Source organism: Mustelus asterias, chromosome 26 (genome assembly GCF_964213995.1).
Source record: "Mustelus asterias chromosome 26, sMusAst1.hap1.1, whole genome shotgun sequence".
NCBI classification, from domain to species: Eukaryota; Metazoa; Chordata; class Chondrichthyes; order Carcharhiniformes; family Triakidae; genus Mustelus; species Mustelus asterias.
In genome coordinates, this window is record NC_135826.1 from 45791202 (window position 1) to 45803568 (window position 12367).

Genomic DNA, 12367 nt, shown 5'->3' on the forward strand with positions numbered 1-12367 from the left:
CTCAGCCTTCAACACCATCATTCCTACAAAACTCATTTCCAAACTCCGTGGCCTAGGACTCGGCTCCTCCCGCTGCGACTGGATCCTGAACTTCCTAACCCACAGGCCGCAATCAGTAAGGATAGGCAACACCACCTCCACGATCATCCTCAACACCGGTGTATAACAAAGCTGTGTTCTCAGCCCCTTACTCTACTCCTTATGCACCTATGACTGTGTGGCCAAATTCCCCTCCAACTCGATTTTCAAGTTTGCTGATGACACCACCACAGTGAATCAGATCTCAAACAATGACGAGATGAGTACAGGAAAGAAGTACAGGATCTGGTAGGATGGTATGACGACAATAATCTCTCCCTCAATGTCAACAAAATGAAGGAGATAGTCATCGGCTTCAGGAAGCGTGGTGAAGGACATGCCCCTGTCTACATCAATGGGGACGAAGTAGAAATGGCCGAGAGCTTCAAGTTTATAGGTGTCCAGATCACCAATAACCTGTCCTAGTCCCTCCATGCTAATGCTATTGGTAAGAAAGCCCACCTACTTTCTCAGAAGACTAAGGAAATTTGGCATGTCTACTACGACTCTCACCAATTTTTACAGATGCACCATAGAAAGCATTTTTTCTGGTTGTAGCACAGCTTGGTATGGCTCCTGCTCTGCCCAAGACCGCAAGAAACTACAAAGGGTCGTGAACAAAGCCCAGTCCATCACACAAACCAGCCTCCCACCCATTGACACTGTCTACATTTCCCGCTGCCTCAGAAAAGCAGCCAGCATAATTAAGGACCCCTGACTTACTCTCTTCCATCTTCTTCCGTCGGGGAAAAAAATAAAAAAGTCTGAGGACACGTACCAACCGACTCAAGAACAGCTTCTTCCCTGCTGCCGTCAGACTTTTGAATGGACCTACTTCACATTAAACTGGTCTTTCTCTACACCCTAGCTATGACTGTAACACTACATTCTGCACTCTCTCCTTTCCTTCTCTATGAACGATATGCTTTGTTTAGCATGCAAGAAACAATACTTTTCACTATATACTAATACATGTGACAATAATAAATCAAATCAAACAAGACTGAAAGTAACTACAGATGTACAGATCAAAAGGGAAGGATTAGGGATTATCTTTGGAGTAAAGAAGTTCCATCAGTTCCTGTACAGGAGAGAATTTACCTTATTGATGGGACCATCGTCCATTAACTACCATTTTTGGACCACACAAGGGATTTCCATCACTTGCAGCAAGCAGAATGCAGCAATAAGCATTGCTTTTGTCTGCACATACTTATACCATTAAATGTTGACAATCAAGTCTACATGGTGTAAGATGCAGCAAATCCATCATTTGGATGAACTCCATAGGATACACGGACATTATATTAAACCTGATACAACATGGCCAATTTCAAGTGGAACAACGGACATTTTAAAGACAGTATTATTTTAAAAGGTTACATTCAAGCAAAATGGCTGCAAACCAGACATCGGAATATACAACACCACCAGACCATCCAAAGAGTGAACAAAGGGGGCCATGAGTCATGGCAAAACTATCTGACAAGATTATGCAGAGGGGTGTCGATAGCCCTGACCAACTACAGGAGAGACAATGGAAATGATAACGAGTTTTACCCCAGCTATATAGAATAATGCCTCCACTAATGGGAAAGCATTTAGCAGTTGCAGGAAACTACCTTGGGACACTTAGCAATTTGGACTCCTAAAACAGTTTGGACTCTTTGTCATTGAAACTGATCAAATCAGTTTCATCCTGTAAGCACTTTGCACCCCATTGTTTTGAAACTGACTGATGGGAGGAGTCAGCTAATTTGATTAAGGGAACTGCCTTTCAAAAAATATCAAACTCTGGCCAAGAGGACACAAGGGAAGAGGTGGTTGATCTTTCAGCAGTTAACTCGGCAAGGAGTTCTGTGAAGAACAGTGCAGGAGAGTTGCATGATGTCGGAAAGGAGTGAATTCAGGTGTCCAGCTGGACAATTACTTCGTAAGAGTTTTAACAACACCAGGTTAAAGTCCAACAGGTTTATTTGGTAGCAAATACCATAAGCTTTCGGAGCGCTGCTCCGAAAAGCTTATGGTATTTGCTACCAAATAAACCTGTTGGACTTTAACCTGGTGTTGTTAAAACTCTTACTGTGTTTACCCCAGTCCAACGCCGGCATCTCCACATCACAATTACTTCGTGGCAGAGGAAAGAACAAGGGAGATCCAGCAGCAAGGCAAGACATCACTATTTTCTCAGCAATAGCAAGGACTTTCGTTTTTAAAATGATCTGAGGAATGGTGAGTATATTCTTTCAGCCTTCAGAAATCTCCCAATTAGGTAAAGGTTGAGGAGGGGTCTAGGATTCTTCTTGTTTTTGTATAAATGTCCCAGTGTGACACTTCCGGGTTGTGGGTTGAACACCAGTAGGACAGAGACACCCACAGTTACCAGCGACATCCGAGACCCGTCTGTGTGGAGTAAAAGGACCTTTACAAAATTTTTGTCTGCACATACCTATACCATTGAATATTGACAATCAAGTCTACATGGTAATGAGGATGGACTTTCAAGATTACTGCGACCAGGTAGTTCATCAGACTACTCATTGTGGGAATATCTTCCACTTTGAACAAGTAGACAATACACCAGTCACCTCTTGTTGCACCTCAGACTTGGGTCAACCGACGCTATGAATGAAGATTCAGATTCTCAGGTTATTGCACTTTATCAAGCTACCACAAAAGTATTAAACTTCACTACAAAAGGTATCACAACCCTAGTGCACAAAGTATCAAAACTTTCTTCCACAAAGAGTTACACAAATAATCCAAACCATCATATAACAGGTATCAAAAGCTCCCCATATAAAAAAAAACTTTGTTCTACAAAAGGTAGAAAGCCTACAGCTGGACTTAGATATTACCCGCGGCGAGGCGAGGTTATCGAACTCTTCCCCCGATGGGTTTTGTTCCAATGTCTCCGAGTCCTGGACTCGAAGTCCCGCCATAATGGTTAATCCTCCAGGGCGTCGCTTCCGATGTTCCTCCTTTTTATTTGGCACTGATCATGATTCACACTCGCTAACTCACAGGACAGGCACTGAATGTGCCTTTTGGTCACGAATGTTAAGGAGCTCGTATTTCTCTTTGGAGGTCGTGTTTCTGAGCACTGACACTCAGGGATCTATGTTCAATCACCATCCACCCGAGCCATAGCAACAGCCATGTCTCACATGAGTGACTGTCCAATCAGCGCCCGTGTCCACTCTGAGGCTGAACATGTTCTTTGCTGCAGATCACAGCAGTTTATGCTGCTCCCACAATACTTATGCTGATGGCTCTTTTAACCTAGACAAGCGAGGGAGCATACTTGAAGCGATCCGATACTCTCAAGCGATTTATATGGTACTACAAGGGAAAACCTCAGAACTAGCACCTAACCTGAAGCTGTACTGCTCCAGGAGATTGGAGCGGTCAGTAGAGTCAGGATGTCTTCTATGGTGACTCAGAGTGATCGTTCCACTACCATTGAGAAAGCGAGTGTTAGAGAAGTTACATGAGGGCTATTGTGGAATCGTACACATGAAGGAAATAGCGAGGAGTTATTTCTAGTGGTCTGGATTGGATGCAGAAATTGAAGAGAAAGCCAGAGCATGTTCTTCCTGTGCAGAGATAAGAAACCTGCCACCCTTAGCACCAGTGCATCCATGGGGATGGCCTGAAGCGGCTTGGCAACGAGTGCACATGGATTTTGCAGGACCTTTTGAGGGACACATGTTCTTGGTAGCAGCCAATGCTAACATAAAATGGCCAGAGTTGCTGTGATGAAATCTAGGTAATCGGAGAAGACTATCATGAAGCTAGGAGAAGTACATATAGTCGGTTTGGATTCCCTGAACAACTTGTCTCACGAAAGTTTGAAAGTTTCTTGCAAGAGAATGGTATTCAACATATTGAGTCCACACTGCATCATCCTGCTACCAATGGACTAGCAGAATGTTTCGTCCAAACAATGAAACATACCTTGAGAGCAACAATAGAACACGGCTTGCTGATTAAACATGTTAATAAATTCCTACTAATGTATGGGAATGTCGCCCATTCAATGATCAAGACCTCTCCTGCATTACTAATGATGAAGAGACAACTACGTTTGACCTGTTGATACCTCAAGAAATTCAACAGCAAGAACAAATGGAATGGCGGGAAAGCAAAGCAAAGCATAGTGTTTCCCGCCAAGGACATAGAGTTATGGCTAGGAATTACTCCACAGGAGAGAAATAGGTTCCTGCCACAACCCTTGCACGGACTGAACCTGTATTTCATACTGTCCAGACCAGAGATGACATTGCCTGGAGCAAACATTCCGACCAGTTGTTGGCTGGAAGAACAGATTTGTCAGAATTGGAACATGTGAAGAATCCAGGCTCAAACTTACAAAGTTGTAACTTGAACTTTCCTACAACCCTGGCACCAATGGACAATGCTGAGGAAAGCAACACCTCACCTCCAGATCAGGCACTGAGACAACTCAAGTGCCTACATCAAAGCAGGTCAAACCAACCACCAATGATGTTAGTGGAAAGACGAAAACGCCAGAGGTTACCACCAATGTAAAGAAGACACAGAGTCATAGAGGTTTACATGGAAACAGGCCCTTCGGCCCAACTTGCCCTTTTTAAAAAAAAACCCGTAAGCTAATCCCAATTGCCCGCATTTGGCCCATATCCCTCCATACCCATCTTACTCATGTAACTATCTAAACGCTTTTTAAAAGACAAAATTGTACCCGCCTCTACTACTACCTCTGGCAGCTTGTTCCAGACACTCACCACCCTCTGTGTGAGGAAATTGCCCCTCTGGACACTTTCGTATCTCTCCCCTCTCACCTTAAACCTATGCCCTCTAGTTTTAGACTCCCCGACCTTTGGGAAAAGATATTGACTATCTAGCTGATCTATGCCCCTCATTATTTTACAGATCTCTATAAGATCACCCCTCAGCCTCCTACGCTCCAGAGAAAAAAGTCCCAGTGTATCCAGCCTCTCCTTATAACTCAAACCATCAAGTCCCGGTAGCATCCTAGTAAATCTTTTCTGCACTCTTTCTAGTTTAATAATATCCTTTCTATAATAGGGTGACCAGGACTGCACACAGTATTTCAAGTGTAGCCTTACCAATGTCTTGTACAACTTCAACAAGACGTCCTGTATTCAATGTTCTGACCGATGAAACCAAGCATGCCGAATGCCTTCTTCACCACTCTGTCCACCTGTGACTCCCACTTTCAAGGAGCTATGAACCTGTACCCCTAGATCTCTTTGTTCTGTAACTCTCCCCAACACCCTACCATTAACTGAGTAGGTCCTGCCCTGGTTCAATTTACCAAAATGCATCACCTCGCATTTATCTAAATTAAACTCCATCTGCCATTCGTCAGCCCACTGGCCCAATTGATCAAGATCCCATTGCAATCAGAGATAACTTTCTTCACTGTCCACTATGCCACCAATCTTGGTGTCATCTGCATGTCTCCTATATTCTCATCCAAATCATTAAAATAATGATATAAATGACAAATAACAGTGGACCCAGCACTGATCCCTGAGGCACACCACTGGTCACAGGTCTCCAGTTTGAAAAATAACCCTCTACAACCACCCTCTGGCTTCTGTCAAGAAGCCAATTTTGTATCCATTTAGATACCTCACCCTGGATCCTGTGAGATTTAACCTTATGCAACAACCTACCATGCAGTACCTCGTCAAAGACCTTGCTAAAATCCATGTAGACAACATCAACTGCACTGCCCTCATGTACCTTCTTGGTTACCCCTTCAAAAAACTCAATCAAATTTGTGAGACATGATTTTCCACTCACAAAGCCATGCTGACTGTCCCTAATCAGTCCATGCGTTCCTAAATGCCTGTAGATCCTGTCTCTCAAAATATCTTCTAACGACGTACCCACCACAGATAAAGAGGCTCACTGGCCTGTAGTTCCCAGGCTTTTCCCTGCAGCCCTTCTTAAACACCAGAGACTTACCAGCCGTTCCAAGAGCGATGACCTCCAGACCATCTGAATTATTGATAGTAAAGGATTTGTTGATTATTGTTCATGTTCTACTTGTTTGAACTTGTTGGGGACGTTCAATTTAAGGGGAGAGGAAATGTTATCTATTTATCTATTTATATTAATCCTCATTAGTTTACTGAAGCTCTTTTGTGTTAATGTATTCGTGTATTCACCAGAAGTGGGGTCACAAGTCACTAGTGCGAGAAAAAGGCAGAGAAGAAGTGCCATGTAAGACAGCACACACCTGTAAATAAAGCTCCGTTGTTTTAACTCTCCATGTCCCAAGCATATCTCCAATATACAACACTAATAAAATAATATCTTGAGTATTCAAGCAGCAAGATTAATTAATTCTAATCCACCCAGATTAATGAGATAAATGTATTTGCTGTCAGCTGTAAAATGTTTCATGTGGAACAAGTTTAAGCAGTCTCAACCAAGAAGAGGCCCACTAAATTAAACAGCTCCAAACTTAACACTATTGTGACTCTGTGCATGGTGGCACAGTGGTTAGCACTGCTGCCTCACAGTACCAGGATTGGGTGACTGTGTGGAGTTTGCAAGTTCTCTCCGTGTCTGCGTGGGTTTCCTCTGAATGCTCTGGTTTCCTCCCACAGTTGGGCATTGACCCAAACAGGCGCCGGAGTGTGGCGACTAGGGGAATTTCACAGTAACTTTGTTGCAGTGTTAATGTAAGCCTTACTTGTGACTAATAAAACAATCTCAATATGAGGGGCTATTATGTAAAAAAAAAGGGATAGGTATTACTCCTCTGTATTTGAGGCCAAGGCACACTGGTGTAATGAGACAGCCTTGGTCTGCATCAAATCTTGCTGTAGCCTTGGTTCCTCAGTGATGAGCATCCATATTTCTCACTTTGATGATACAAGTGAGGGAAAACTTTCATTGAGTCAGAGCAAAGTGGTCTTATTTTCTAACAGCACCATTAATAATCAAGAACTTTTAAACCTGTGCTTAATTCACAAAGACACAAAACCAAAATGGATTATTTTCATGTTACTAATTTTTTTTTTTGAGTGGTTAACTGACTTGAGAAGCCTAACTGTAGACAGATTTACCCTGCAACATAAAAACAAACAAGCAGTGAACTAAATTCCCCTTGGTTGTACATTACATTCCCTGACTTCAATATTGCCATTGGCACAATAAACCAAAATTTATGCAAACTTCGCTGCTCCCCATCCCCACAATTAAATAAAACTTGAATGGTAAAAAGAACCCACTGGGGACTTTCAGCATCATACGCAAGAATCATGCTCACCATTTAGCCAGGAAGTCTTGTACTCAGATCTCAAGCTGTTTTGCAGGCTGCGCAGTAAAATAGGTTCAGAACCAAGGAAGTTATTGGCAGTTGCAGAGTAAAATTCTCCATCTAAAATACATGAAATTGAGGTAATCCAAATATCATTCACTTCTGTGAAAGGCTTAGACACTAGCTACCACACCTTGCACTGTCAATGGGCTTAAATGAATAGGCATGGGTTAGATTTCCAATTTCCATCCACCCTATTGTACCCAGTCCCATTAATTGAATATTCGTATCTCAATTACATACTTTATCCAGCTTGCAATCTAAATTACACATGGTGCAGACTGTGCAAGAGACATCACATCTTTGTCACACTCCCTCTCCATCTCTATTGAAGCCAGTGACTCATGTGAAAGATGGATCATCCATGACTCTGTGGTAGGACTCTCACCTGAGTCATAAATGTGTGGGTTCAAGTTGCACGACAGAGGCTAAACTGCAAAATTTAGGATGACGCTCCAGTGCAGTACTGAGGGAATGCTGCACTCTCTGACGTGCTGTGTTTTGGATGAGAAGTTAAACTGACAGTGGATGTGGAAAAATTGCATGGCATTATTTCGATGCAAGGAGTCTCACAACACCAGGTTAAGTCCAACAGGTTTATTTGGTGGCACAAGCCACTAGCTTTCGGAGCGCTGCCCCGTCATCAGGTGAGTGGGAGTTCTGTTCACAAACAGGGCATATAAAGACACAAACTCAATTTACAAAATAATGGCTGGAATGCGAGTCTTTACAGGTAATCAAGTCTTAAAGGTACAGACAATGTGAGTGGAGAGAGGGTTAAGCACAGGTTAAAGAGACGTGTATTGTCTCCAGCCAGGACAGTTAGTGAGATTTTGCAAGCCCAGGCAAGTCGAGGGGGTTACAGATAGTGTGACATGAACCCAAGATCCCGGTTGAGGCTGTCCTCATGTGTGCGGAACTTGGCTATCAGGAGGTGCTGATAGCCAAGTTCCGCACACATGAGGATGGCCTCAACCGGGATCTTGGGTTCATGTCACACTATCTGTAACCCCCTCGACTTGCCTGGGCTTGCAAAATCTCACTAACTGTCCTGGCTGGAGACAATACACATCTCTTTAACCTGTGCTTAACCCTCTCTCCACTCACATTGTCTGTACCTTTAAGACTTGATTACCTGCAAGGACTCGCATTCCAACCATTATTTTGTAAATTGAGTTTGTGTCTTTATATGCCCTATTTGTGAACAGAACTCCCACTCACCTGATGAAGGGGCAGCGCTCCGAAAACTAGTGGCTTGTGCTACCAAATAAACCTGTTGGACTTTAACCTGGTGTTGTGAGACTTCTTACTGTGTTTACCCCAGTCCAACGCCGGCATCTTCACATCATGACTATTTCGATGGGCAGGGGAATGTTACTGTTTCCAATATTTATCCCTTAATTAACATAATGAGAATGATTTGTTCATTTGCTTGTTGCTGTTGTGGGATCCAGCTGTGCTCAAATTGGCAGCCGTGTTTGCTGCATTACAATGGTGACTACAAATCAAATGTACCTCACTCACTGTAGAACGCTGCGAAATGTCCTGAGATTGTAATCACAGTGGTTAACAATGCTGCCTCAGCGCCAGGGTCCTGGGTTCAATTCTGGCCTTGGGTGACCGTGTGGAATTTGCATGTGCTTCCAGTGCCTGCGTGGGTTTCCTTTGGGTGCTCCGGTTTCCTCCCACAATCCAAAGATGTGCAGGTTAGGTGAATTGGCCATGCTAAATTGCTCCTTTATGACCAAAGGTGTGGAGGTTAGGGAGATTAGTGGGGTAAATACATGGGGTTATGGGATAGGGCCTGGGTGGGATGCTCTGATAGAATCTTGGTCAATGTTCTCCCTTCCATTGGCCATTTATCTCAACTGTTGTTTCTGGCACCTGGCTGTCCTTTTGTCTACACAATAGTCATTACACCACAAAAAAAAATTCTTTGGACATGAAGCACTTGCTACTTAGTAAGGCATGATATAAATTCCAGTCCTTTTTTTCTTGTAATACAAGGACTACAAACTCACAAATATTTTGAAATATGATTTAAATACATTACGTACCGACCATAACAGAGGCATGTCTCTGAGTAGGGTCAAATGGACACTGTCCTTTACTCTCCTCAGGCTTGTTTTCTAGCTCAATTTTGCCATTATTAATGACCTGTCAAACAAAGATGTTTTACTGCACATATATTAAATTCAACTGTGGTAACTTTCTGATGACAACGTGTCACTACTTTTTCTTTTAAAATTTCAGTTTGAAAATTTGAATGAGAAAATCTAGTTGTCAATAACTTCTTATATAGTAAAACTAGAGCAGTAATACTAACCTGAAAGCTCTCCTTACTCCTGTGCAAATAATATACAAATTGCCACAACTACCACCCCAACCTGGAGTAATATTTTGCAGTGATGCACAGGGAACCACACATTGGGCATTGGAATCAGGAAAATCAATGTTAGATGCAGAAACTGTTCACTGATCAGAATGTTAACGCTGTTTCTTATATAAAAGCAAAATGCTGCAGATGCTGCAATCCGAAACAAAAACAGAAAATGCTGGAAAATCTCAGCAGGTCTGACAGCATCTGTGGGGAGAGAATAGAGCCAACGTTTTGAGTCTAGATGACCCTTCGTCAAAGCTCTGCTTCTGTTTCTGTCTCCAGTGGTTCATGCCATTTCCACTAAGCTTTCTGAGCATTTTCTGTTTTATTTCAGTGTGTCTGCTCTTTTACATACTTCACAATATCATGGAATCATAGAATCCCTACAGTGCAGAAGGGGGCCATTCAGCCCATTACGTCTGCACCGATTCTCCGACAGAGCATCTTGGCCACGCCCTATTCCCATAATCCCATGTATATAAATTTATTGTTGGAGATTGTCCAACAGTATCACATGGTCTGAAATAAATAAGCAAGAGCAAAGTTCATACATGAATGGACTTCAACTCCCATTTCACTTCACTTGCGTAATTCTAAACTCATTGATTGATCGGATATGTACTGCAGATCTCTACAAGTGTACTGACCATGTAATCACACGTTGGCTGAAATGCATTTGTTCCACAAACATACATTCTGGTTTCCGTTAACTGGTGCAGAATGCGTATGTAGTTGCGACAATCTTTCTGTAATGGAAAAAAATTAATTATACATAAATGCTGAAGACAGTGATTTTCCTTTACCAACTTGTGCAGATAATTGTGTACATATTTTATACTTCATACTCTATTACTAGCTGGCACAAATGGCAGAAGGGTGGAATACACTTTTACTGCCACATATGGACTCCAAAGTGAGGTACAGTAACAACATAGGTCGATTCATGTTCTGATTTCTATCCCTCCAATAATCATTGTGCCAAGATACAAGACAAATATCTTAACAGTTATATAAAATGCTGTTATTCAAATATAGGGACACGGTCCATTGTAGCATATGAGCAATGTTCCCACACCATTTATTTTCCCCCCACAACTGACAAAACACAGATAAACTACGGTATAAAAGAACAGTGGAACAGGCTCTTGAGGTGGAAATTTTTTTAAATTTAAATTTTCACTCCATTCTTAAAGTTACAAAACCAATGTGCAGAGAAAACCTGAATCCATCTCCCTGCTTGCTCCAAAAATCAAATTCAAATTGAATCCAATTCATGGTCCACACAAGAAAGACCTACAAGATCCAAACTGACAAGCAAAGGTATTGCACCTGATATTGGACTTAGAAACATAGAAAAACGACAACACAAAACAGGCCCTTCGGCCCCACAAGTTGTGCCGAACATATCCCTACCTTTTAGGCCTACTTATAACCCTCCATCCCATTATGCTCCATGTACTCATCCAGGAGTCTCTTAAAAGACCCTATTGAGGTTGCCTCCACCACCACTGACGGTAACCGATTCCACTCGCCCACCACCCTCTGTGTGAAAAACTTACCCCTAACATCTCCCCTGTACCTACCCCCCAGCACCTTAAACCTGTGTCCTCTCGTAGCAGCCATTTCCACCCTGGGAAAAAGCCTCTGAGAGTCCACCCAATCTATGCCTCTCAACATCTTATATACCTCTATTAGGTCTCCTCTCATCCTACGTCTCTCCAAGGAGAAACGACTGAGCTCCCTCAGCCTATCCTCATAAGGCATGCCACTCAATCCAGGCAACAGCCTTGTAAATCTCCTCTGCACCCTTTCAATCTTTTCCACCTCCTTCCTGTAATGAGGCGACCAGAACTGAGCACAGTACTCCAAGTGGGGTCTGACGAGGGTCTTATATAGCTGCATCATTATCCCCGGACTCCTAAACTCAATCCCTCGATTGATGAAGGCCAGCACACCATACGTCTTCTTAACCACCTCCTCCACCTGCGGGGCCGATTTTAGAGTCCTATAGACCCGGACCCCAAGGTCCTTCTGATCCTCTACAGTACTAAGAGTCTTTCCTTTTATATTGTACTCCTTCATCCCATTTGACCTGCCAAAATGGACCACTACGCATTTATCTGGGTTGAAGTCCATCTGCCACTTCTCCGCCCAGTCTTTCATCCTATTTATGTCCCTTCTGACATCCCTCCAGACTTGATCCAATGTTTGGCTTAACCAAAAGAGAAACACACCCCTGCCAGGTGATCATGGTTTCACCCCTGCCAGGTAAGTACATGAAGTGGAATGGCCTATTCCTACGTTCCCCTCATAAGAATTTGCAGCTTAGACACATTTTCCACCATAAAGCAGAGAGATGTGAATAGTACCACACCAAGGGACATATAGCTCTCATCATGGAGGGGGTCAGGGTTAAACTGAGCTGAAGAAACTGGTAACAAACACTTCAGAAGTAAAGCTTTTCAACACGGCTATTAAAAAAAAATATTTTATACAGAAGAAAAATCAAATGATCTGTTCTGGCACAATATTTGTGATGCAAAAGGAATTAGAAATGCAACAACTGG

The 12367-nt window shown here is 42.8% G+C and overlaps 1 protein-coding gene across 1 annotated transcript in view; it reads right to left on the bottom strand.

Moving 5' to 3' along the window:
• The window catches only part of LOC144479668 (semaphorin-4E-like), a 98022-nt gene that overhangs the window by 18142 nt on the left and 67513 nt on the right, over positions 1–12367 (bottom strand). Inside the window, exons 5-7 of the mRNA XM_078198665.1 lie at positions 10448–10546; positions 9478–9577; positions 7370–7480 (exon numbers count right to left, since the gene is read on the bottom strand). Coding sequence (XP_078054791.1) covers positions 7370–7480; positions 9478–9577; positions 10448–10546 — 310 coding nt within the window. The remainder of the gene's footprint in view (positions 1–7369; positions 7481–9477; positions 9578–10447; positions 10547–12367) is intronic.